Source organism: Penicillium odoratum, assembly GCF_028828045.1.
Source record: "Penicillium odoratum strain IBT 22623 chromosome Unknown utg000006l_segment0_segment0, whole genome shotgun sequence".
NCBI lineage: Eukaryota > Fungi > Ascomycota > Eurotiomycetes > Eurotiales > Aspergillaceae > Penicillium > Penicillium odoratum.
The window spans coordinates 4382462-4407980 of record NW_026643148.1 but is presented as its reverse complement, the minus strand read 5'-3'; the positions used below and the strand labels follow the sequence as shown (position 1 = coordinate 4407980).

Sequence of the window (25519 nt, the reverse complement as noted above, 5' to 3'; positions counted from 1 at the left end):
TGACAATCAGTCCCATTTTCAACTATTTTTAGGGTCAATTTAACTTCCAGCCTGATACTATCCCAGTAAGCGATATCCCCAGGCCCACATATTGCTCAATCAAGCTTTTTCGTCGGAGTCAAAGCCTTTTTCCCGCCACGCTTAGCCTCAATGTGTTTTAGCGCTGACGAATACGAAAAAGGGTCTCAGAAATTTTGGTGAGCTTTCTGCCTTCCAAATAATCGGTCACTCAATAGGAAGTTTAGAAGGACAGCTTAAGCCGAGGGTTCCAAATTAGAGATAGAGTTTCTTGACAGGAGAAGGCTCTGAGCATGAAGTAATGAAGTCTCTCGAGACAAACAAAGATAGGTCATGTAGAGCTCAATTCAGCAGTTCCCATCCCTTTCGGAGCTGCAGAGCTCAATTCAGCATATTCCATCCCTTTCGGAGCCTGATACCCCGATTCTAGAAGTAGACATTGAGCCTCCAACTCCTTCTCCTGCTGTACAAGCAAACAACACGGACAAAAGCAGGCCACCATGCAGTCATTACAGCTGGACCCCTTAATGCCAAAGCGTTCACGGATCTGGCGTCGCTTCATCATCAAAGGAATCCAGCACAGATAGCAGTAATGGGACGCAGCATAGATACAGCACTATAAGTCTTTTGTTAGTTCGAGGGTCAGAGATGATTTGTGGATAAAATTCAGTACGTACTTCGCCGTTGACATAGCTATATTCCTTAAGTGCCGGGGATTTGAGACGAGAGGCAGATTTCCCTAGGAGGCAACACGAGCAAAACGATGCCAGTAGGCCTAGAGGGTTCGTTAGTCCTCTAGGACGGACTATGGGATAAGAAGTACAAACTCACATGTTTTTGCGGGGGAAAAGCAATCCCAAAAAGAACTAGACCATTCTTTGCTGTTCTCCATTGCAATCGGGTTCTATTAAAATATGATGTTCGCTCATATTTCATACGCGGGAAGAGGTTCCTAATATAACTTTCGAACTTACCCCTATACTAGTGAACACTAACGAAAACCTTATTATATGCAGCAAAACGCAAGGGTCATCCTTGTGGGCTCGTCAGGGGCCGAATCTAGCGCTCAGAGCCTCATAAAAACGCCATGCTAATTTCAGGAGTGCACGGATCATCCTGGTAAGCGAGGTACCGCTTGTTCATGCAAAATCATCTTGAAGAACAGGAGAGCAATCCAAGTTCTAGTTACGAAGTAAAGTACTCTTATGACTCAAGGACTGGTCAATCAGGGGCCACAACAAATCAGGGGTAGTCGAGAGGGGTCTAGGGCTGGAACACTTTACCTAAGATTTCCCCATATATTAATTTTTCTTCTAGTTCATTACTGGACTGATATCAATCCCTATACAACGCCGCCCAGAGGAAAAAAATTCCCAAATTCCCTTGAGTTGTATGGAGTGATTATTTCTTCTGGAATGCGGTCATGGGCATCAAGTCGATCAAATAGCATATTAGCATCCTTTAAACCTCGGTTTGCAGCGCTATTTCTTAGGAACGAGTCAAGAAGACCGAATTGAAAGTAATCTCGGTTTTGCTTGTCAATTTTGTTAAACCTCACATAAGCATATAAAAACCTTTGAAGCTCCACCACTTCAGTCATCCTCCTGCTGTCATACCTTTGTGAGTATTAGGAAGGATTAAAGAGGAATGAATTGGTGAAGGCACGGTAACTAGTTCATATATGGATAACAGTTAGGAGTATATATGAAAGATCCAAGGAGATCTAAGACACATGCACATTGTGGGGTACATATACCTTGCATTTCCACTTATCTCGGTATAATATAAGCTTCAAGCAGAAGGCTTCCTCAAGCTTCTTGATTGTTCCAAGGTTCCAACAATCATACCTATCTCCAGGGTGCGGACTGGAATACGAGCCCCCAAACATATACAATCCGTACATATAGATCCGATCAAAGCTCGCATTCACACCAACTACTCACGTTTCGAGATAGCCAACCACACATCCTTCCAGTACCCAACACCACCCTTCACCACAAACTGAGCCTCGGGCTTCCCCTTCACAGGCTCCGGCTTATAAGAACGGAAGAACTAGAAGAGCGTTAGTCAAGAACCTCCGGACCAGTCTCATCCAAACCATAACTCACCTGCAAAGGCCCCTTAAACAACTCCATCATCGCAATATCCCTCCCCAAACAAACCCGTGACCCATACCCGAATGCCATATTATACTTATTATACAACTTCGCTCGCTCGATATCCAACCACCGCTCAGGTTTGAATTCTTCCGCATCATCACCGTACAGAGCCGGGTCCCGATGCACGAGGTACGGGTTACAAGAAATCTCCGTTCCGGCAGGCGCGAACTTACCAAATAGTTCGAGTCCAGGCTCGGGGACATATCGCGGGAAGATATTCGGTGCAGATGGACAGAGACGCATGGTCTCCTTGACACAACCCACGTAAAAGGGGAGATGGGTAAGAACCTCATCATACTGTGGCATCTCGGAGATCAAGCCCGCTTTCGAGGCAGAGTCAATCTCCTCCATCATACGCTCATAAGCAGTTTGGTTCTTAAGTAAGAAGTGGATCATGGCCTGGAATGCGGTACCAGTTGTATCTGCGCCGGCGAGGAGGACGAGGAGGACTTCTGCGCGGATGTATTCCAGGTCGAGGGGTTTATCGTCATCTGTGCGAGCGTCGAGGAGCATTTGGAGGAGATCGACATGCTGGGATTCTTTTTCGGAGTTATCTTTGATACGTTGGGCGATCAGTTTGTCGCGGAAGCGCATGAGGACTCCGATTCCTGAGTCGTCGGCTGGTGTCGCGACGAGGTATTTTTTCAGGAAGGTTGTTTTGAGCCAGGAGGTGAAGGGGTGGAGACGAGCTAGGAGACCGAATGCTGGGAGCCCGTCGTGGAAGCCTTGGATCAGGCCGCCGATGTCTTCGCCTTTTTCGATGAAACCGAAGGGAGCGCCGAAGCCTATTTCGCTGATGATGTCGTAGGCCATGTAGCTTTTTTTGTCAGTCGGGTGTAAGTATATTAGTAGGTGGGACTTACACTGCCCACCAGGCGAAGTCAAAGGATTCGCCAGTTTTGACGAAGGAGTCGTCGAGTTTGGCGCTCCATTCTTTGATGCGGGCGTCGATTAATGGTTCCATGCGCTTGATGCTGGTGAAGCTGTACTGTATGTCGTTAGTATACAGTTCTTTATACTTGCTTGTGTAGCTTACGGGTCCGGCAATGTGTTTCCTGAACACGGCATGAGTCTTGTGTGATCTCATATTGAACAGACTTTCAGTTTCTCCAAAGCTACCAGTAATGTAGTGACCGGTCTTGTCGGCATTGCGGTGATAGACCTCCGGAAGTTTAGAGTGGTCGCTGACCAGCAGCAAAGTAGGGGTAATTCGAACAACGGGTCCTATGCAAGTTAGAATACATCTACGAAAATGGTATGCATTACAGCTTACCATATTTCTTTGACAGCTCATAGCAAGTCAAGTACTCCGTCTCTTGCAAGTTCTGTTTCGCGATCCATAGTCGGGTCACAGACGCCCAGAAGGGACCGGGAAAGGCAGAAAGAGGATGGAAAAAGCGATAATAGACGATTTGGTAGACAAACTTGAGCACAATGTACGTAATAAGAGCCAATGAGATATTTGTCACCGTCAACAGTGACACCACATTTGCGAGACCCATGGTTAGAAAACAAATGCCATTTGGAGAGACGTCTTGTGGGACGGTGGCTTCCAAAATACCTGAAAGCTATCTTTGTGTAGTAAGAAGTTAAAAATTATTGGCTAGTTGATCATGCATATCCACCTGCATTGCTTGCTTCTATTTGTTTAGACACTGGGCTTAACTGGGTCTTATCTAACGGTTTCCGGGATCGACTGCTCGTCTACTGCGCCTTTTTCTTCTAGTTCATGCGCTATCGCATTTGAACCTGTGGGGACGTCATTTTGGAGGCTCTCAAAGGCATAAAACTGGTTACGTTCTGGCTTAGAGTAAGACACGTAGTCTAGAACTCCCCATTAGTCGGAATCGGCCACTCTTTGAAAAGGGGCATGGTGGAGCAGATGTCACCAAGTGTGACCAAGATCGGCGGTACTGTGGGCCCTCGGGAAAGGTCCTGTCAACGGGAAGAAATGTAGCTCCACTGTAAGCAAATTTGCTAGATGATCCTTGGAGGCGTTTCAGGGATTCCTACTCCATGGAGTATTTCTGTTCGGTAAGCAACCATGTGTTCGTTATTAATATGCAATGGATCCGGGGAATGAGGGTCTTGAGCACACGGGCAGTTACGTGGTCAAGTGAAACTAATTTTACTAGTTAGCGTTGGCTCGAAACGATGCATGGTTAGAGGGAGGGGGCTTACTCCACTGTCCGCGGGAGACTCATTGCGTCTTGACCTCGCACAAATGCCTTATGTCCGGCCCGCGTCTCCGCTTTTCACGATTCAGTCGGGTTGGAACGCTCGTGATTCGTGGGTTGAAATCATGAGCGCAGATCTCTACGGGATCAACGGGGATCGATTGAAATCCGTGTACTCCGTACGGGTACGGATACGCTGGGCCTAAAGAGGGCAATGATATGGCGGGAAAGCCAGCATCGTTGATGGATACAAATGGTCCACTGGGGGGGCTGGGGGGGAACGAATGGTCCAAGTTTGAAGCACATGGCAAAGTCATGCTCTGCAGTATAAGTCATGAAGCAATTAAGCAATAGTAATAGATTAATTCCGAGCTGTCATGTTGAACCCAAAAATTACTTTGGTCTTTGCCGGTGTCGTGGACACGGAGACTTGCGCAACCAATCTCGCTTAGCTGTAGCTGACATGGCCACAATTGGACGATTTGATGTCCACAATCGCTTCCTTTTCCCACTAATGGACGGGTGGAAGGGGAGGTGGGTCGATGGGTTCATTTGGTCCTTTTGCAGATCGAGGCGCGTTAGCTTCTAAAACTTGGGGTTTTGAGCGGACATAGGCGCAGTCCGAGCTGAAATACAAGGGCATTCAATTCCCCAACAGATCCTTTTGATTTTGAGGTTGACGTAAGATAAAAAAAGGTTAGCATTTTAAAGTCAGTGCCGTCAGGTAAACCTTAGAGCAGGATCTACTACGATTACCGGCTTAGTCAGGTTTACCACTACTTTCCTATTTCGTCAATTATCCGAGCTTTTGGTCCGAGTTTCTCTGATCCATTGACGAGATGAGATGCTTTCGAGATCTATGAAACATCCTTTCTTTTTACCTGAATCAGAACAGAAAATTCTCTGATCGACAGGATACGAGACGTTGAAACATCCCTGGATGGTCCACTTGTGCCAACTTCTATAGTCACCCGTGCTAATGTACTGCTCATCCCTGTCAGTGGATCCTCTCAACACGGGCTCAATCAATCCGCTGAGCGAATCACAACTCCACAGTTTCCTTAAAACCGGGTCCGGCGCTTGGGAACTGGCCTTACCGAGGCCTCAAGTCTGGTACTTTTGATCGGCGGATTCCCAGCGGTCTCGCTCTTCTCTATTTCCGGTAGTTTCTCGTCAATCCCTCCCCTTTGTTTTTGCGAAAATGTGATAGATGTGGACCAGACTCTACTAGAACAATGCACTAACAAGTTAACTTTGCACTCACTACGGAGTACTAGTAGACTCGGTTTTTTGGTTCTAGGGGACGTGCATACTGTAGGCAGACTTTGATAAGTGGCCGGGTTGAGTACATGTTCTATTTTTTTTACTTCTCCCTTTTGATGCCATCTACTTCAACTTCTTTGTCCCGGTGACAGCCTACACATACCTGCGATATTCATGCCTTGAGGCTTCATTTGTTTTTACTGGCTTTCCTGACACATTCACTCATTTTTTTTAAACCATGACAGGCAGCCATGGTTCACAAGCCCCCGTTGTTTTGGGCATTTGTCTTGCATTTGCGATCCTGACATTTATAGTTTTGGTTTTGAGACTATTTGCTCGGATCTATGTCCTGGGCAAGATGGGTGTCGATGACTGTGAGTGTTGTGGATTCTATGTAAAGAAACCATGCTAATTCTTCCAAGATCTTATCATTGGAGCAGCTGTAAGGAAGAACTTCTCCATAGTCTCGGCATTCAGCATTCACTGACCTGACGAATAGCTTCTTGCTTGGGCATTCATTGGAGCTGTTATTGCTGGTAAGTGAAGATATCTCAACTTCAAAGATTTCAATCTCTAACAAGTACTAGCTACCAAAAATGGTCTTGGTCAACACATCAAATATGTCGACGACAATTTGCTCCTCAAATACGCATTTGTAAGGCTCCCTCGGTACATCATAGACTATCCACTTACTCGGTTCAGGCTGTCTGGTTGAGTTCCATGTTTTACCTAGCATGTCTTGGATTCGTCAAGACATCGGTCCTATGGTTCTATACTCGACTCGGGGACCGCTATCTCACTCGATTCTCCTGGTTCATGATAGGGGTCATCATTTGCCAGGCTGGCTCTTTTGTACTGGTTGCTGCCTTTCAATGTACACCAGTCAGCGAGGCCTGGACGGGAACTGGCTCCGGAAAATGCGTCAACATTAACGTTTTCTATCTCTGCAACGCCGCTCTTAATATCCTGACCGATTTGTTAACATACACCTTACCCCTGCGCGTCATCTTCAAGCTCCAGATGCCCAAAAATCAGAAGGTCGCGCTAGGATTTATCCTCTGTCTGGGTCTCTTGTAAGCAAACCAGTCCCTCCCATCTTCACTTCTAACGCGTTTCAGTGCCTGTGTCTCCTCCATCATCCGAATCACCTATATCCCCGCCATGCTCAGTTCCGCCGATTACACCTACGCTATCAGCGGCGCTATGTACTGGTCCGTCATTGAAACCAACGTCGGCATCTTCGCCGCCTCAATTCCATCATTCAAGGCCATCGCTTCCCGCTTCCTTCCCCGCTTCATCGGCGAATATAGCAGTGGGCGCAAGTATGGTCCCTGGTCAGGCAACACCAATGCTCGGAAATACGGATCTGGATTCGCCAAGGTGACGGATCCGAACCAGATTACCATGGGCACGATGAACCAGGATGATGACATTGCGATGGGTACGCAGATTGGGGCTGGAGACCGGGACAATTCCAGTGAAGATCGCATTATCATTCCCGAAGGTAAGATCTTCACTCATACGGAGATTGAGACGACAGTTGAGTCGTCTAGTGACTTCGATTCGGCCCGTGAGCGGGCTCATCGGTCGAACCGAGAGTTTTCATAAATCGTCTTTCCTTCATTTTTTCTTATATAGAAGTCTGAGTTATCACTCAGCGATGAATATATCATATTTTTCTTTTGCAATAGATCTATCAATTAGAAGCAAATAAAGTTTGACCCCCCAGATGCGACGTATAATAGCATGCCGTCGATTGGTTGTGGGTGGGTCGGGACGGGTATCTATGAAGGATCCATGGATCGTATATGCATAAAATGGTCAATCGGAGTAAGATCCATCGAATAAAATGCATGGAAACATTCCTCAATCACATCTTCCTTGAAATTCTCCTCGATAACATGGAACAGGTCATCTTTGCGACCAGTCTCATGCTGAGTCATCGCACGGCCCGGCCATGAAACTAATCCTTAAAAGGCATGAGGCTCCCCTCAAGATTACCGGTTTATTTCAACCCCAACTGAACGACCACCAGATACAACATGTCATTCAGCGAAGTGGGCATGATGATGCAACAAGAGCCGTCAAGGCGAGCGGACGAGGAGCGAGAACTAGGAATGGGCCATGTGAACAACCGCCTCTCTTTTATAGCACCAAGATACCCTCAAGCACCTATGGAATCCGAACACAGCTTCCTCAACGAAATAGCCTCTCATTTCGCCTCCTTTGAGTCCGCCTGTCGAGCAGGGGACCTCCACGCTGTGCATGCCGCCGTCTCCCCACAGACCCGCTCCAGCGCATTCCTCCACCACGGCCTAATAATCGCTCTCGAAGCAGGCCATGTCGATATCGCCCGCTATCTCCTCTCAACCGGCGCCCCTATCACTCCTAATACTCCCACTCATATCCTCTCCGCTCCACCGGATCAACAGATTGCGCTCTTCGAACTCCTTGCCCAATCAGGCTGGGGCCCTAATATGCCCGGCGACTATGGAACAGTCCTCTTGCCAAAAGTAGTGACCCACCTTCCAGTGTTATGCTGGTTCCTTGCACATGGCGCAAATCCAAACTTAGGCGCGCACCACGATAGTAGCGATATCGCAGGCCATCCGAATCCGCAATCGTGCGCTGCGCTGGAAGCGGCTGCGGCGCGGGGGTCTGTTGATGCGGTGCGGTTATTGCTTAATGCCGGTGCGTCGATACATTATGGTACACCGTTGCACTTTGCGGCGGGGGCTTGTTCACCGGGAATTGTGCCGCGGAGTGTTATTAGTAAGGAGTTTGATGCGAGTCGGATCCCGATCATGGAGTTGTTGGTTGAGAGGGGGGCGGATGTGAATCAGATGGGAGAGTCGAGAGTTGTTGTACATCATCCTATTATGTATGCTGTTATGGCTGGTGCGGTGGAGAGGGTTAAGTGGTTGTTGGAGCGGGGGGCTGACCCTGAGGCGAGAGGGGCTTGGGGGAGTGCGGCGGAGTACGTTGATATGGTTGGGAGTGAGGAGATGAAGAATGTGTTAAGGCAGAGTGTTATTGAGAGGTCGAGGGATGGGAGATTGTTTGGAAATCTTGCTATACGGTTTAAGATTCGATGATGAGGTTATTATAGAGGGATTATATACGATACATACGAGGGTTAGGATGTACACAATTTGCATTGCTATCGATTTAATGAATATACTCATTTATTTGCTTCTGGATGTTGAGATTGAATCGATGCACAATCTCATTTGCTACAATTGACCTAGGTCTATATTCAAGGTGACAAGGCTTGATCAATCCTACTATGCCTGAATAGAGTCATCGTCCCATGTGACTGTCGGCAATTATACCAACTTCTAAGGTTTAAGACTTTACTCCGTTAGTGACCTCAACTTGATCTCATAGTCCACATGACCACGCTGAACTGAAAGCCCTGTAAACTCGGAATATACCCAATATCCCGTTAAAGTGTTCCAACATAGCCACCACAAGATGTAGTATACTTTACATAAAACTTACCAAGGCACCTACTATACAAACCCAAAACGCACCACTGTCACAAACTGTCAATCAATCAACTCTTTAAGTCATTCTCCACCGCTATAAATAGCCCTCCATGAAGCACACATGTACTGTAAGTACAGAAAGAAGCCACCTTGCAATCACAATATCCCACCTAAAGCCCCACTACTGAAAACAGCTTAGTCAAATACGACCAAGTATTAGTCATCCCACGCGCACAGCCACATACATCACCGTACAGCCAAATACACCAAAGCCCCACATTTCCGTTATCGATAACAAATTCCCATACAAACTAAAATACTAAAGTGGATCTCCAATACAATGTATTACAAAACCTTCGACAGGCAATGTTCATCCAATGCTGCCCCAATATAGAAATGATAATCACATAATATAAAGCCACATACTCCACAAGTGGGGCATGTGGATACCAACTGGGGAAAGCTGACATTGAAAATGCGAAACCGAAACCCAATTCAATTCCATTCTTTTTTCTCATTACTCCATGAATATGGATAAAAGAGCCGGGCGGGCTTCTGTAGCCCGTAAACCTAGCTATTCTGTTTATCATTCGTGATTATCTCTCCACCCGCGTACATCGTACGTGTACTCCGTACGTTAATTGATTCCCCGTCCTTTTACCTTTTTGGTCGTTGCTTGGATTGCGATATGCGGCATTGGGCCTATCGTTTTCGTGTATGTTAGATGGTACGTAAGTATTGAGGGAATGAGATGGTGTGATGCGTGCCAATCGGGTGGTTTATGTGGTACCTGGCTTGACTTGGGTTGGTAAACTTCCTTGCATATTGGTAGGCACCAGGATAGATTAATTTTATATTAATAAATTTAATGAAATGCGGTTTCAATTTGTTCTATTAACTTAAATGAATCATTTGACTTTCAACTCGAGTCATGTAGATCGAGGACATTACTGTACATCCAATCCTCTACCTGGGCCGTTATTGGACACATGGATCTCCAAATAGGGAAGTGCCTACAAAGACAGATAAAGTTTACATTGAAACGACCTGCATAGCAGATCTAATCGTATTCAAAAGCGAAGGGGCCGTCTCAACTCCGGCTACGAGGAACGAGCTTATTTCTATCTACGGAGACAAGCAATAACCTGTACTTGAGGCCTAATGATAGAGGATGGGGGCGGAAAAATAAATACCACTACAGGTTAGAGGGAGAGGAGATGCTTGCGGGGGCCATAACTACAGTACAGTAGTAGTCTGCGGAGTACGGAGTAAATGGAAACTTCTTGGATTTGCATTCATTATTTCTGTTTCTGTCTCAGGGGTCGAAGCGTACCCTACTATAGGCGGGATCATGGAATGATCGGCAATGCTATTGGTGACAAGGCTTTATTTTGTGTTTTGTTCCGCAAGCCGCGGGCGGCTACTGTACCCAGTTGGGATGATGATCTGTGCAAACTGCCGACGGGGATGTTTCAGGTCCTTTTACAGTAGCTGGAGGTACATGTGGGGCTGGTGGATTCTTACCAGACAGTCCTAAAGTACCTTACTTAGCTAGTAGGTTTATAGATACGATATTCCAAACCGTCCCCTGCACAAACAAGTTCGAAATGTAAAGGTACTCTGAATATCATGACATCTAGGGTAGAGTTGAATACAATGGAAAGAGATCATTCTTAAGATTCATGTTGGATATTCAAATCTATGAAGCTATACAATTCCATCACTTCCCATAATGTACACCTTTTTTTTTCCATATGGTACACACCAATAAAAAAAGTAAATAAAGTCAAGGATGTACGGACCCTTTTTAGTAAACAACACCGCCCTTTTCAAATAACAGAAGCACCAGCCAATGCGAAGGATAATTGCATGCAAGAGACATCATCGCGTGAGATCATAAACGAGGAATGATAATAATACAGTGATAATGAGGATCGTAACAGACATGAAAAAGCTGCAAGCGAAGAAAACCCACAAAACAGGCCTGTACATACGGATACATGCTGGATTTCTTTTTCTTAGAATGTGCAAACATGGATCAGTGAGGCGCCAAGATACCCGCACACGTCAGGCGAGGCAGGGGGGAGCATGGTGAGACCAGGTGGGGTGCGTCATTCTGTGGTGTGGTGATTCGATCGTCGACGTAGATTCGACGTCAGCCCGAACGGTGGAGGACAGACTGAGTAATGACGTCAGTGGCCCAGGATTTCAGGCCACAAGGCCGCCATAATCGGCAATCTTGGAACCCGAAATGGAAGTAGACACCGACGATCTGGGACGCAAAAGTGGGTCCATCTTCTGGATCGGGGTGTAGTTGACGTCATATGTCAAATGGGAAGGAGAAATAGAGAAAGAAGGGTGAAAGGGTTTTTTCGTCATCATGATGATAGTCTCATCCTTCTTCGGACCATTCAATCTCTTCCCCGGCGACGCTGCTTGCCAGGCCAATCAACTTCAGGGTGCACCACCCGCATGTGCCGGGTGAGAGCATCGTTGCGACTGAAGGTCTTCTCTTCGGTGCACAGGTGGCACCGCACCTTTAGTTTGCGCGCATTGTGGATCGTGTCCTCATGACGAGTTAGATCGTAAGGTCGGGAGAAAACAGAGTTGCAAGGCTTTCCAGTAGACGGGTTGAGACGCTCGCACTTGTGCGGGCCGGCCTGAGAATTGCGTAGCGAGGTGTCCCGGGTAATCAGGTGACCCCCAGGAGATGTCTGCCGGTGCGCCTCACGCTTGTGGCGCTGGAGCTTAGCAGGTGATTCGAATCGCAGAGTACAGCCGTGGTAGGTACAGGTGTATGTGCCCGCGTCGGAGGTCGTGTTAGTGGGCCGGGAGATGGGCTTGGCATGAGCTTGCGGTGTCATATCCGCAGAAGAGTGTAGATCGCTGCCATTGGAGTCCACCTGAGGAAGTCCGGAAAGGATCTTAGGCTGCTGCAGGTAATTCTGAGGGGGGTGGCTTTGCTGGGAGAATGTGAAAGGCGCTTGGACCGGGGCGTACTGCGAAGGGAACGCATCCATAGTCGTCAAAGCCGGTTGGAGTGATGATCCCGAACTCTCGCGACGCAATCCAAGCGCATCACCAAGATTGAAGTCGGCCTGCTGGGGAGGGAACAGAGGCTCCATAGCGGCATCCTCACCCTCATTAAAGTCCAGGACCGCATCCTTGGGAGACATGGTCTTCAGATCAGTCTGACTCATCGTAGAAGGCATAGGCATAGACATAGCATTCTGCATAGGAACACTCGTAGCCATCTGCGGTTGCAGACCAGATGCGTTCATTTCAGATGTGAATGGGGAGTTCTGGCGGAAAGGTGATCGTTCGCGCTTCATCATTCCAGAAACCGGAGACTGAGAGCGAGCAGACATGTGACCCTGGTTAGCAGCCTGCAATCGGTCGGCGATAACATTGCGAGGAGCCAAAAGATTCTGGCCCATCGGCTTGGACATCTGGGGAGCGGCCATCATGGCAGGGTTATACAGCTCGTCCTGGTAGATATCGGAGATAGTGCGATTGAGCTTAGTAACACCAATTGGCATGCCAGAGTTACCGTTGGCGTATTCTGTGAATAAGTCGCCATGTAAGTACTGGTCCAAGTCAAGTTCAGAAAATCGTGTCTCACCATTGGTCATCGACTTGGATGCGTCCTCAAGTTCGTCAAGGGTGGTCTGCGGGGTGACTGGCGAGTTCTGGCTCACGGTGGAAACTGAGGGTGCCAGAGAGTGCGAGTAGTCCGCCTGCTGGTGCTGAGGAGATGATTGTTGATACTTGGACTGCTCCAGAATTGCCCTTCTCATAGCAGACTCAGCCTCCACGCTGCTCCCATCATTGATCAATGGGTCGTAGTTTTGGAAGGCCGGTGCCAAGAACGAGTTCTGGAGGGGAGTCTGTACTGGAGTGGGGAGCGGCTTGTTGGAACTGTCGGATCGCCGGTGTTGAGAGACTGGCGCGGATCGTGATGATGAGCTGGGAGAGGCTTTCTGGGGGAATGAAGGAACTCGAGCGGGGCTCAACAGCTGCAGGTTACCATCCCAAGCTTGGTTGCCGGGAGCGATAGGCGGTTGGGCCAACATAGGCGAATAGTATTGGGGATATTGCGACAGATATTGTGAAGATGGTGAGGCAGAGCTCTGGTTGTCAAAAGACGGGTTGTAGGAAGACGCCGGGGTCATCGAAGGAGCCCCGTAAGACTGGCTGTCCACCTGGGGGTAAGAAATGGAGAAGGTCGGTGAAGAGAAAGAGGGTGAGGAAGGTGCGGAAGACGGCGGAGAGGCGAACTGGTTCGGTTGGTACTGGAAAGGTGGTTGCAAGTATGACTGTTGGTACTGCTGAGAGTTCTCGGCGAACTCAGGTGGGAACTGATCGTCTTGTATGATGATGTCTTCTTGGTTGTATGGATCGGTGATGAGACCCTTACGTGGATACATAAACATTATGTTATCACGTATAGGACGTCAGAGAGTGGAGATTGGGAATGGAAGGTGTTTGCCACTTGGGAATGGCGAGATTTTATAGTTGGAATTCCGACGGCTTAAGGTCCGAGAGATCCTTGGGAAAGTCCGATCGGTTGTGTTGCTTTTTTGGTACTGGGACCAACAGTTGTCTTTGGAAGAGAAGATAATGCGAAGAGTCTGGAAACGTCGAGAGCGGCTCGTGATTGTAGAGGTAGATGGAACCGGGTGAACCTTAATATGACCAAGTCTGGTAGTTGGAAAAGGTTAGTATTAGTCTGGATCTGATGACTCTTGGAAGGATGAGTCTTACCTGTATATAAGGGGGAAGGAGAAGAAATAGTAAGATCGAGTTGATGTATGAGTAATGAAGAAGATCAAATGGAGATCGGGGAGGGAAAGAGTTGGACTTAAGAAGAAGAGCAATCCACATAGTACCATGACGTTTTCCCTAATCGGGGACAGGGAGAACCCAATGGGCTTGTGGAGTTTGGTGAGTTATCGGTCATCCCCGAAATATTTCCGTACTGTTACGACTTGATCGGCGGTAATATATCCTATTTTGTCGATGGTGGTTATATTTCATACAAGATAATTACCTTAAATACCAGAATGTACAGACTTGTCCTACCGGGGGGTTGTCTGATCCACTGATCTACCGGAGAGAAACTGTCTGTGCATTTCGGTTTTTTGGAATTATGGATTTTGGGATTTTTGGGTTTTTGGGGTTTTTTTATATTTTCTTTTTCCTTTTTGGGATTTTCGGTTTTTGAAGTTCTTCCCCTTTGGTCCATGTACGATCTTTCTCTTTCTCTCTCTCTCCCCCCCTTGTTAATGGTTTAGGTGGGCTTTCCGAAATCAGCCACAAACTTTACTTAAATCACAGAAAATAACACCAGAATAAGTAATCAAATCAATTAAATCATTCTTTGATTGGATTGGAAATATAACTACAATGTCAAAATACTTCTGCCTGCAAGACCCCGTTATCCCCGAAAAGAGTCATAATCCAAACATCGAGAATTTCCTAGAATCTGCCGCTTGGAAATGGAAAAGATTCCTGCAGACCGAGTCAATCTACAAACTAGTACCGAATAGGCGATGGATATCTCCAATTTTAGGACCCTATTCGACAGGGCTGAGCCACACCTGGATTTTTTCGCTCCGCGTGACCTGATCGAGCTTAGTGGCTGCCGTACTATCCGTATAGACAGCTTTGATGAATAATGCCGAGGTGCATTTTTGTAAGCCACAAATGCTGCGCCACATCGTGGTTTCCCCCATTTGGGCCTTGCATTCCGGGGTAAAATAGTAATTAATTCTTAAAATCGGTGAGCTTACAATTTACTAGACCTATCTAGGCAGGTCGATTGATCTATGCTTTGTTGCTTTGATACCTTGATACCTTGATACCTTTGTCGTATAGGATGTACGGAGTATACGGAGTGATCGGTTCAACCAAGAAGTAGCCCCATTCAGGAATTCAGACGCGATGTACGGAGTCAGCTGGTGTAGGGTCAGCTGACTGGGTTCCCTTGAACTCGGCCGACTTTAGGAATCGCTAAATTGTACGAGCTCTCAGGTCTAGGTGAGACCATCGCTTCGGCTACAGCATCCAAGAACCAAGGTTAGGGGTCACATGGCCCGTGGCATGATAGTGCGCCGAGTAGAGTCTCCAGTTTATACACTTCACATGACCACAATAGTGGGAATTGATAAATCTAAATCCAAATCGGGCCAACAATAAATATTAGATTATTCATTGATGACTCTAATACTTTGTACACTGACTCATAAAATAGCTAGTTGATTTGGAAGCAAATTCTTTCTCACATATGCTCGGGTGACTTGACAAATTCGACTAGTAAATCATGCGGACCCAAAATATGATTTGAAATACATAATACACGAATACAAAAATACCCCCTGGTACATAGAGTCGGCTTTTCTTAGCGCGTGGTATACAAATCCAAGCAATATCAGATCGGAAAGGCGACCTCCGGGGTGAGGCCCGAGTGTCAAAGTGCCGCGTCCCGACCGGAGATATCCCATCCTTCCTGGGCAGCCACAGCCAGTTCTAAGTTCTAACGGCCTGAAAAGTGACTCAGGTGCACTATTTATCTTTGAAGAAAAAATAAAATAAAAAAACCCCTAGACTAGATCTGGTGCCCAACCGATTCTGTCCGTTTCTTTTTCGGTAGTCTTCAGAGTAAAAAATCTCGGTCGGCGTTCGTGGATTAGTGCTGACTCGGCCGGGGCACCGAGACGCGGATCCGGGGTGCCGTGGTCTACCGAACAGTCTGGCCCAGACAAAGTCCAGATTTTCACACTGTTAGTGAATCTGATCATTATTCCTTGGCATATTTCCGGTTATTCTTGGAATCTAAAAAACGTGGCCTAGTCTGGGGAAGTGGCGATATCTGGGACATTGGCCCACTAATTGCCCTATGGTTCAAATGCTCAGAGGTTTCTATGGAGTATAATACTACGTACTCCGTACACTGTAGACAAAACAAAAGTCCAAACCCTTGAGTAAACACGCAAGGTACCACGTGTACAAACCGATTTCACCATCAGCTCGTGTGGTCAAGGGATACGGGACCCCTGCAGATGCAGAAAATTTCTGTCTGTCGGCATGAACATGAAAAAAAAAAAAAAATTGTCAGCACCTTAATCGGTGGAAGAACGGCATCGGTCCAGCCCTGCGAACTTTGGCAAGCAGCGCAAAATAGCAACAGGCTAATGCAGAAGAGATTTTTATTGCGTTTGATTGGCTGTGGGAGGCTGCAGGACTCAGCCACAACGATGGTATGTGCGGATACGCCGTGTAAAAGACGCTAATGGTATTGTGTATTGACTATGCAGGGAAATTCTCGAAGCCGGGAGCTTCTGGAATCCTTCTAGCGCCCCGGCTTCTCGGCACCGGGATTCTCCGTTGGGCAAGTGTTGCATTGACAATTCGACGGATTGCATTTTTCCGCGGAGTTGCATGACAGTCTTTTTTTTTTGCTTTCTAGTCTTTGCTACGGTTGTAGTTTAGATGTTATCAGCATCTAACTTTTCACTTGTACGTGCTTTGGCCGTTCCACAAACCCTGCACATTCCCGAATTATCCCGATATGGTGGTTATGTTCTATACTTCCAGTTCTTTTGACTCAGATGATAGACACTGTATACTATCGTTGATATTCCTAAAATAACACACTTGGTAGGGTGAATCAAAAATCTGACTACAATTTACGTGAGCAATATCGCTAAAACACGCAAGGGGCATCAATGGTTGCCTACGGTTTATTTTGTAAAACATGTCCGCATAGCATGTTTCGTATAAAAAAGCTAATCTGATTGTCAAACGAGCGAGCCCCCTGTCCTCGCTTAGTATTTTAGCCCTTGAGTCTCTTCCATTCCTGACAGCTTATAAAGCAACTTGTCTTGATTCGATGGGCCCCGGGGCCGGTTGCGTGTCTTCGAGATTTTCACAACACACCCAAGCTGAGTCTAAACCCTGTTTAGACCAACCAAGCCCATTATCTGAAGGTACTGGATGGCTCGAGACGATCGCTAGTCTCTGATAGGCGATTGGCGTTGTTTTCCTCGTGGTGGCGCCGTAGGATCCCACAATCCACTCGATCTGAGACACGGTCGTGGTCAAATTCGTAACCGTGCCCTCCACCTAATGCAATCTGTCAGTTACTTGGCGTTTTATGGCTGTACCCGCGGAGATCGATCGCATCTGTATCGCATGTATTGCTGTTGTCATGTCTGTCATTTACGATAGGTCATATTTCGCATGTGAATCTAATTTCTCAAAAATAAATTAAAGAATGCATATCATCGGCCCCAATCAGGATGACTCGGTAATAGCTAAGTGTTGCACTCTTCCAAAAAGGTGATTGCGTGACACAGTATCCACTTGTCAGCCACAGGGATCAGCGGCGTTATCAACGGATTGAAGATTCCTCAAAATTAGTAATCAATGACTGTATTAATCGAGATACTTTCTCTTCGCATGCGAGGTTCTTAGAAATGAAGTTTTTGACTTCATTCCTACCAAGTAGGTAATTTCAAATTGTAATGAAGGCTATGATACGCTGAGTATCATGTGGCTGTAGGCTGCATAGATTATCACGTGATGTATAACATGCACTAGCCGATGCTATCTTCAACTTCCAACTTCGAATCTTGGAAGTCCGTCACATAGACATATTTAGCAGATTAAAGCTTTCCAAATCCAAACATGGGTCTGTCTCAAGAATTTGCTTCATACTTTTCCCCCTCGTATATACTACTGTCCCAACTTCCTCAGATTGGCGACAAAGCACCGTCATCTCCACTTTTGGTCCTCCCCGCTGATAATGGCAATCCAACGATCTTATCATTCCTCCGACACTGTGGATGCCCCGGTTTGTCCTGCAAGCCCTCCCCCGATATGAGCAAAACTAATCCCAGATCTTTGTCTAAAGCCGCTGAAGTAGCGTTCCTTGAAATGCGCACTGCAGCCGCTCAGAACCCCGATATCAACTTCATCGCCATATCTCACAGTGACCAGTCATCAACGGACAAATGGCTGAGTGCCGTTGGTGGTGCAGGCTCTGTCACTGTTATTGTTGATTTCGAGCGTGAGTTATATGCGCTGTGGGGGTTGGGGATTGTTTCCTGGGGTCATATGTTCAGTCCTGGTGGGTTGATGGGAATTTTCAGGATGGGGAAGGATAAGGGTATTTGGAATCGGCCAACTCAGAGTGGGAGCAGGTGGCAGTCCAGCGGTTATTGGGCAGTCGATGGGGAAGGCTATGTGCGGTGGGGAGGCCCTGCGGCGAGAGTTGATGATGTGGGCCGTGTTCCGGAGGCTATTGATGCTTTGCGAGGGTCGCGCCAGGGCTGAACAGTCATCTTGTCCTGCTCATTCGGGACTTGGGTTCTGTAGAACTGATATACGGTGAACTTTTAGATTTATCACCACTTGGGCCATGACCCTGTACAGTTGTCATGTCTCATTCTGTCTTTGCAAGTATCTATCCTCCAGCCTGTGGCCTCAAATCGATTCTCATTTTCTGCTTCACTTTGCCACCACTCTTCTAATATACTTCGCATCATGCAGTTGGCCATATCTTGTATCCTGTCATTGGCAGTGCATGCTGCCGCGCTGTATCTATTCGCGCCCGAAAACTCGACACATATTCAAGTAAGCTCCGACATGGGTTTAACCGCAACTGACAGACTCTAATGACAATTTCAGCTTTCCAATAGAATTCCCTCCATCCAAGACCTCGCGAACTCTCAGTTAACCACCAACCACGGCTCCTGGTGGGCAGGTTTCCTCATCACCGGCAAGAACTTCCGCCAATATGCCGTGATCTCCCATTGACTGAAGTCGGGTGGTGAGCAGGACTTGTACCGTACATCTATATTGGACCTGGACAGCCTGGAGTAACATTCCTTTCGCGTGTCAGTGATGGCTTATTACCCCCACGGCTGATTCCTCTCATCTCATCGTTGGCATCAATGGAAACGGCTTCAATGGTATCTGCGATGACAATGTCGCCACTATGCGGACACACAGCTCCCACGAGAGAGTCACCTTCAACCTTATTTACGACCATATCACACTCTCACTGGTCAATGATGGCCTCGATATCACCTTCCATAGCGATGACAAGGCCTACGGCTGGAATTTACCTTCCTGCAGAACCTATGACACTATCACAATCAACGAGCAGGTAATCCACATCGACCCCCAACACTCCCTACCTGGTACGACCGACAATGGGGAGGTGGAATTTACAACAGCTGGACCTTGTTCCACCTCCACCTGCCTGGCGGGTTCGAGCTCAGTATTTGGGCTGGTGATGGGGTTATTATCCCAGAGGAGCGCTTAGCAATAGTCCGTGATGTGAGGGGATCTTTGAAGCTTTTCGGTGGAACTGTACACATATCTGGATATGTGGCTACACTCAACATTGTTAGTGTGGTTGAACATCAGCTTCTTTTGGACTCCACGGGCTTGGGGACTGCTTATGAGGGTTTTGTTACCTTTTCTGGTGAGTTTCTGGATGCATCTGTTGAGGGTTGTGGTCTGGTTGAAATCGTGCAGTAGGTGATGATAGCCCGCGCTTTCTTGAATTGGTTCAATGACTAGTTGGCTTGGATAGAAATCTTCCGCTTGGGTATAATTCATTCTTGTGCATCTACGTATAGAAGTCGTCCTGGATTCTGGTCACACTATGGCTTCGTAATCCCACCAACGACCTGGGAAAGGCTTTTATCAGACTTGTACCAAAACCGAGGCTTATATGTACTACCAAAAGAATACATAGTCTTGTCCTGTGAAGGTCCCTGAATGAGTTGGCTTAACGATCATCAGCGAGTGTGATCCTGCAATTTCCCATCAATTCCCGTGTTTTGGCAATAATAATTCTATCAGAATACTTCTTGGCACAATTCATTCGGTCGCGTTCTGTTTTTTGGTCATTTCTTGGTAGATGGCGGCTCTGATTGGTCTGAGGGGTTGAACCCCGTTTTCGGATAAGTTGAACCCCCAGCACGGGGGTTCAACTACGGGTCCAAATAGGTTCAACTTCAACATCTGGAGATACGTTTACCTATCCCATGGTCTTAGTCTTGAGTTTGATCAGAGATGAATTTTTTTTTGAGATTATCTCGATTGAGCCGATTATATTGATACTAAATTTATAAAATTTACTTTGTTTCTAAAGATTTGGGTTTTTAATTTCATATTCTCATCTTGGTTAGATATATATCCACAGCACATATACACACCACTTTCGTGAACTTAACCAACAATGACAAATGTTGATGATGCAAATTTGAAAATAAATTTATCGGTCATATATTGTCAAGTTAATACAATCAATACTCTAGCAAATTAAAATATTTCAAAATTCGAGCTACAACTGACCTGGTCTCGATATGATAATCATGGACAGACCGTATATGCAGCCTAGAAAGCGATGAGATACGAAAGCTACTCTACATGATACTAATAGATAATGATACGCGGACGCGTATATTCCCACGACTGCCAACTACAATATTTAACAGTGGAAAGATGAAAAGTTGGAAAGGATGCATAGCTAGGAGAATCAGGCAAACGAAGCGCAGTGAACTTGGGGGGTAAGACAGCAAAGATAGCGACCTTGGAAGCTCCGCTGCGAACGCGTAAAATAACGTCGCTACGCGTTATAGGGCAACGACGACAACCTAAAACAACAACAACGCGTCAAAATCCAGGGCATTTCAAGTACAAGGTTCTACGTTTACAAGGATTGGTTGAGTTTCAAGATAATTGTATTCGTATCGGATCACCTCACGACGGAGTGTAGATCCCACCATTCGAGTGGTGCCAGCCATATGATGAGGCCGCTATGATACAGGAAAGCTCAGAAGCGAACACTAGCAGACCCATAGTGGACGCAAAAAGTGGTAGTCGTTGTAAAAAAAAATTCAAACCCAGAGACCCATGACGATAAGAAAAATCAGAGAACACCCCAACGTCCCATCATACCGTTTGTAACAACCCGGAAAAGAGAAAAGACATGACACGCTTAGCCGCCGAAACCGTAGAGGGTACCTGAAGACAGGTTAGAGACGCGGTGTAAGAGAAAAACACGTGGAGAAACTTACGGCCCTGGCGCTTGAGAGCGTAGACAACGTCGAGGGAGGTGACGGTCTTGCGCTTGGCGTGCTCAGTGTAGGTGACGGCATCACGGATGACACCCTCGAGGAAGGTCTTGAGGACACCACGGGTCTCCTCGTAGATCATGGCAGAAATACGCTTGACACCACCACGACGAGCGAGACGGCGAATAGCGGGCTTGGTGATTCCCTGAATGTTGTCACGCAAGATCTTGCGGTGACGCTTGGCACCACCCTTTCCGAGACCCTTGCCACCCTTTCCACCTGTTGAACGCGTTAGAAAAGACGCGTCGTGATAAAGTTCCCTAGAAGGGAAGAATTGTTGGAAAACTTACGGCCAGACATGATGAGTGTATTAAAAAGTGGGGGGGGGAGGTTTTGTGTTGTTGAGATAAAACGAAGTTGTCGAGAATGGATAGAAGGAAAAGAAACGGAAGGGTTCTGGGGCAGGAGATATTTGTAGAAGGAAGTGAAGGACGCGGGGGCCTGGAAATCACACGCTAGTGGGAGGATCAACCAATGAGAGTTGAGGATCCAATCCAGCAGGCGTGATCTACCGGGCCCCTCACAAGTTCAACTCTGGGCTAGATGCCGGCAATGATTCTGATCTTTCACCTTGTACACCTTCAAACATGTAGATCAAAAAATGGAAAAAAATCAATAAACATTTAATTAGGATCAAGAATGCTATGAAATGTGTAGATCATAGAAATAATCTCCTAGGTGGCCGGGATCAAAGAGAATGGACGGGAGGTATTCAAGATTCGTGATCCTGAACGCTGATTGGTTGATATGGGTCAACTCCCTCGCTTACCAGAGATAATGTGACTTGACCCAAGCGGATCAATCAATACAAACGGATCAAACCGAATTAATTCGATTTTTTACCAAAAACTTTCCTTGTATTTGGTTGATCTGAATGACGCAATCTGATTGGTTCATTTCCACATCACCCAGATCACACCCTTTCCTTTCTTTCCTACAAATACTCTTCCCCCACCCGCTTTCCATCTTCTCTTTCTCCATCATTTCGACAACCATCTTCACCAACCAACTTTCATCAACACATCCACTTTTTCCATCAAATCAACTTTGGAAAAATGGCTCGCACTAAGCAGACTGCCCGTAAGTTCATACAATATTCCTTTACTCCCTTGGCCTTTTCCCCGCTCTGTGATCGCTTCTACCATTCGTGGTGACGTTCAACTTTGGGAGCTGGGTTGAGACGCGAGGACGCGTTTCTTCAAAATAACATTTCACTAACATGTTTTCCTCTTCACAGGTAAGTCCACTGGTGGCAAGGCTCCCCGTAAGCAGCTCGCCTCCAAGGCCGCCCGCAAGGCCGCCCCCTCTACCGGAGGTGTCAAGAAGCCCCACCGCTACAAGCCCGGTATGTCTTGTTTATTTCATATGACTTCACTTCCAGTTGCTAATATACTCCAGGTACCGTCGCTCTCCGTGAGATCCGTCGCTACCAGAAGTCCACTGAGCTTCTGATCCGCAAGCTCCCCTTCCAGCGTCTGGTCCGTGAGATCGCCCAGGACTTCAAGTCCGACCTCCGCTTCCAGTCCTCCGCCATCGGTGCTCTCCAGGAGTCCGTTGAGGCCTACCTCGTCTCTCTCTTCGAGGACACCAACCTGTGTGCCATCCACGCCAAGCGTGTCACCATCCAGTCCAAGGACATCCAGCTGGCCCGTCGCCTGCGTGGCGAGCGCTCTTAAATGCGCTGAACGTGGCTGATTTTTCTTGTTGACTCTTCTGGGAAGGCGATACGGGGTTTTCTTTTTATGAACTACGGCGATACACTATGGGTTTTTCTTTCGAATGAATGGGTTTCAGGACCGGGTTTCTGAATTTTGCTTTTTTACTCGCGATACCACTGCCTTACCCTTACCATGGGATGGCAAAGTGGTGGTTATGTACATCAGAGGCCTTCCTCAGAGGGATCTCCTCAATACGGTGCCTTAGCGAGCACCGTCTCATGACAGACGCTAAAACGCGATCTTCTATTACTTAACCCGTTTCCATTCCTTGTGCTAGTAAATATTGTAGGGTCGCGTCGGTCCTGTTGTGATCCACATGCGCGTTGTACCCTGGACGCGAGCATCCTTGGCTGTATTTTGCCCCTTTCATACGACGTGTAGTGACTCATCTAGCCACGAGTCACGGAATGACGCGTATAACTGCTCACTGTTTCTTTGATCCCAACTCTGCCCGATGTAGACGTTGCTGCACTCATAGACCAGCACCATATCATCAAGTCCATTACGACCAGGATTTCTTTGTTATCAATATAGTACCACCCCATCAGACCCGAAGCTCAACAGTACACTAAAATAGAACAGTGCTGGTTGATATTAGATTTTGTCCCCAGGGAATCAATTCCTGATGCTACCACGGAGTACTTCGTTCTGACCAAATGAATACATCACAACCTGCCAACTAGACATACGTCACCGATCTCAACAGTGTATGCCAGCTGAGATCCATTGACAAGTCCTCGGAGCACACTCCTACCCACCTCCTTTCCTCCTTTCCCTTCACACAAAGGCAAGTGATGCCTGAGGACGCAAAACGTCATTGTTAGATGTGGGTCTGGACAGCATCCGACTTTCTTTCTTGATTTTTCTCTCTACATACATTTTGATGAAATAAAAATAAGATGAAATTATTGACACATACTGTAGGTTCCTTTCAGTACAAATATTTCTATTATACCCCCCTTGTCAGCTTCAAGATCATAGATGTTCTCCGTACTCTCTTGTGTAAGTAAGGACCCATTGCAGAGTGGGGCGGAATTCGACTCACCCAGATTGCTACTGACTTGAGGCCTTAGGCAGGAATAGTTAGTTCTCAGGCATCAATTGTGGTCATAAGACTATCAAAGGGTTTAGGCAGCAATGTATCATGTATGATTGTCAGCTGTTCTTGTGGGTAGATTTCTCGGCTTCGGATGTACTCGAGATGGATCGGTGGACTTGCTCATATTTCCGAACCTCCGTGGCAGATCGGATGATAGATTACATGCTGAGATTTATGATGAGTTGGATAGTGAGACTAGCAATTTTTCCTTTGCATGCTCGTATCCAGTTTCTGAGAGTCCAGCTAAGTAGAAAGAACTTTCACCTTTGGAAGTTTTGTGCAAGCTCTGCGAAACCCCAGGTAGGAAAATAGTCTGCCATCTTGAGCAATATCCTGCATAGGACACGTTTTCAAGATCAATTTTTCATGTTTAACACCCTTCATTTACACGTAGCCGCTAGGAGTGGTTTTCAGACATAAGATTCCTGTGAAGCCCACACGATATGACCATTTATGTCCGGCTCGTACATATCCAGTTTCACACCCGGCAGCAAAGAGGCTAAGACCTTCGATCTCAGCAGCAAATAATTCAGTCCTAATATGAAATCTTTGAAAGTCAGACAAAACATCCTCATCCGGCCTAGCTGATGATGAATAGGCTGACGCGTCTGTGGTCTAGGCACTTGGCAGCAATATGTACCCGGGGACTAGATACGGATGTGACATATGTACTTTTTACTAATGACTGCTCATGCATCAGTAGCTCATTGACCCAGCTGGACTCACAACGGCAAGCCCAGGGCCCATTGCCTCTTCGGAAGCTTTCAGCCGCTCGGTCGGTTCTCTGCCTCTAGTTTTGATGCGGTCCGGTTGATTCTAAGGGCTGTATTGGTGACCGCTCATGCTTAAGCCATGAAGAATTAACGTGATTGGTGAACAGTTGTCGGAATAGCCGTCGCCAGCTCTTAAGCGGCGGTAGTAGCTACTTCCGATTCCGCCGCTTCCACATTCGATATCATAAGATTCCCGAGGACAGACGGTCAACAACAGCATCAAAGTAATCTTGCTCAAGACACTTTCATGAGCGCCCTGTGCTAGGTCAACATAGTCCTTCTTGATTTTGCTTTCCAAGAAGATTGCCTCGCATTGTCGGAAGAGCCATAGCAAATAACCTTCGACAAATCAGCAAAATGAGGTTCAATAAATCGTACCTTACGTCTTGACTTTCAGCTGCCCCTAGGCATAAATCAGGCCCAGAGCGCAGATCCCGAAAATCAAAAGAAAACCCACAATAGTGCAAGGAACAGGGTGACAAGCGCGTGGAGTGCTGAGGCGCAGGAAAAGTGGATAACAACAACTAGTATGACTCCTCTGGGACCCTGGAAAATCCGATAACACCATACCTCTAACAGTTCAAGACCAATATCGCATCCGACTCTCTGAACAAGCGTGAGCAAGTCGGTTCGCTGGAGGCTATTAGCTATGAGCTGCACATGATAAATCAG

General features: G+C 46.9%; 10 protein-coding genes across 10 annotated transcripts; 6 read left to right on the top strand and 4 right to left on the bottom strand.

Moving 5' to 3' along the window:
* Nucleotides 1-349: 349 nt before the first annotated feature.
* Nucleotides 350-910, bottom strand: N7520_010038 (PLAC8 family protein; the record flags this gene model as incomplete). Its single annotated transcript, XM_057143972.1, has 3 exons — nt 350-634; nt 696-793; nt 850-910. The coding sequence occupies 3 exons, from the start codon at nt 908-910 to the stop codon at nt 350-352; spliced, it is 444 nt and encodes a 147-aa protein (XP_056993260.1).
* A 1043-nt stretch (nt 911-1953) lies between these two features.
* On the bottom strand, nt 1954-3679 carry N7520_010037 (cytochrome P450; the record flags this gene model as incomplete). The annotated part of the gene is made up of 5 exons (XM_057143971.1): nt 1954-2070; nt 2127-2994; nt 3041-3165; nt 3214-3401; nt 3451-3679. 5 exons carry the CDS (start codon nt 3677-3679, stop codon nt 1954-1956), a joined length of 1527 nt encoding a protein of 508 aa, XP_056993259.1.
* Nucleotides 3680-5855: 2176 nt separating this feature from the next.
* N7520_010036 (putative integral membrane protein Pth11-like) lies at nt 5856-7225 on the top strand (the record flags this gene model as incomplete). The annotated part of the gene is made up of 6 exons (XM_057143970.1): nt 5856-5991; nt 6040-6059; nt 6117-6153; nt 6205-6272; nt 6320-6690; nt 6736-7225. 6 exons carry the CDS (start codon nt 5856-5858, stop codon nt 7223-7225), a joined length of 1122 nt encoding a protein of 373 aa, XP_056993258.1.
* A 434-nt stretch (nt 7226-7659) lies between these two features.
* N7520_010035 (ankyrin repeat domain-containing protein) lies at nt 7660-8712 on the top strand (the record flags this gene model as incomplete). Its single annotated transcript, XM_057143969.1, has 1 exon — nt 7660-8712. The coding sequence occupies one exon, from the start codon at nt 7660-7662 to the stop codon at nt 8710-8712; it is 1053 nt and encodes a 350-aa protein (XP_056993257.1).
* Nucleotides 8713-11516: 2804 nt separating this feature from the next.
* On the bottom strand, nt 11517-13538 carry N7520_010034 (stress-regulated transcription factor RPN4; the record flags this gene model as incomplete). The annotated part of the gene is made up of 1 exon (XM_057143968.1): nt 11517-13538. The coding sequence occupies one exon, from the start codon at nt 13536-13538 to the stop codon at nt 11517-11519; it is 2022 nt and encodes a 673-aa protein (XP_056993256.1).
* A 4255-nt stretch (nt 13539-17793) lies between these two features.
* Nucleotides 17794-18441, top strand: N7520_010033 (uncharacterized protein; the record flags this gene model as incomplete). The annotated part of the gene is made up of 1 exon (XM_057143967.1): nt 17794-18441. The coding sequence occupies one exon, from the start codon at nt 17794-17796 to the stop codon at nt 18439-18441; it is 648 nt and encodes a 215-aa protein (XP_056993255.1).
* A 210-nt stretch (nt 18442-18651) lies between these two features.
* N7520_010032 (uncharacterized protein) lies at nt 18652-18924 on the top strand (the record flags this gene model as incomplete). The annotated part of the gene is made up of 2 exons (XM_057143966.1): nt 18652-18741; nt 18796-18924. 2 exons carry the CDS (start codon nt 18652-18654, stop codon nt 18922-18924), a joined length of 219 nt encoding a protein of 72 aa, XP_056993254.1.
* Nucleotides 18925-19105: 181 nt separating this feature from the next.
* N7520_010031 (uncharacterized protein) lies at nt 19106-19653 on the top strand (the record flags this gene model as incomplete). The annotated part of the gene is made up of 2 exons (XM_057143965.1): nt 19106-19310; nt 19436-19653. The coding sequence occupies 2 exons, from the start codon at nt 19106-19108 to the stop codon at nt 19651-19653; spliced, it is 423 nt and encodes a 140-aa protein (XP_056993253.1).
* A 1193-nt stretch (nt 19654-20846) lies between these two features.
* Nucleotides 20847-21557, bottom strand: N7520_010030 (histone H4; the record flags this gene model as incomplete). The annotated part of the gene is made up of 3 exons (XM_057143964.1): nt 20847-21147; nt 21201-21476; nt 21548-21557. The coding sequence occupies 3 exons, from the start codon at nt 21555-21557 to the stop codon at nt 21122-21124; spliced, it is 312 nt and encodes a 103-aa protein (XP_056993252.1). The 3' UTR covers nt 20847-21121.
* Nucleotides 21558-22259: 702 nt separating this feature from the next.
* On the top strand, nt 22260-23044 carry hhtA (histone H3). The gene is made up of 3 exons (XM_057143963.1): nt 22260-22337; nt 22495-22602; nt 22656-23044. The coding sequence occupies exons 1-3, from the start codon at nt 22313-22315 to the stop codon at nt 22931-22933; spliced, it is 411 nt and encodes a 136-aa protein (XP_056993251.1). The 5' UTR covers nt 22260-22312; the 3' UTR covers nt 22934-23044.
* The last annotated feature ends 2475 nt before the right edge of the window (nt 23045-25519 follow it).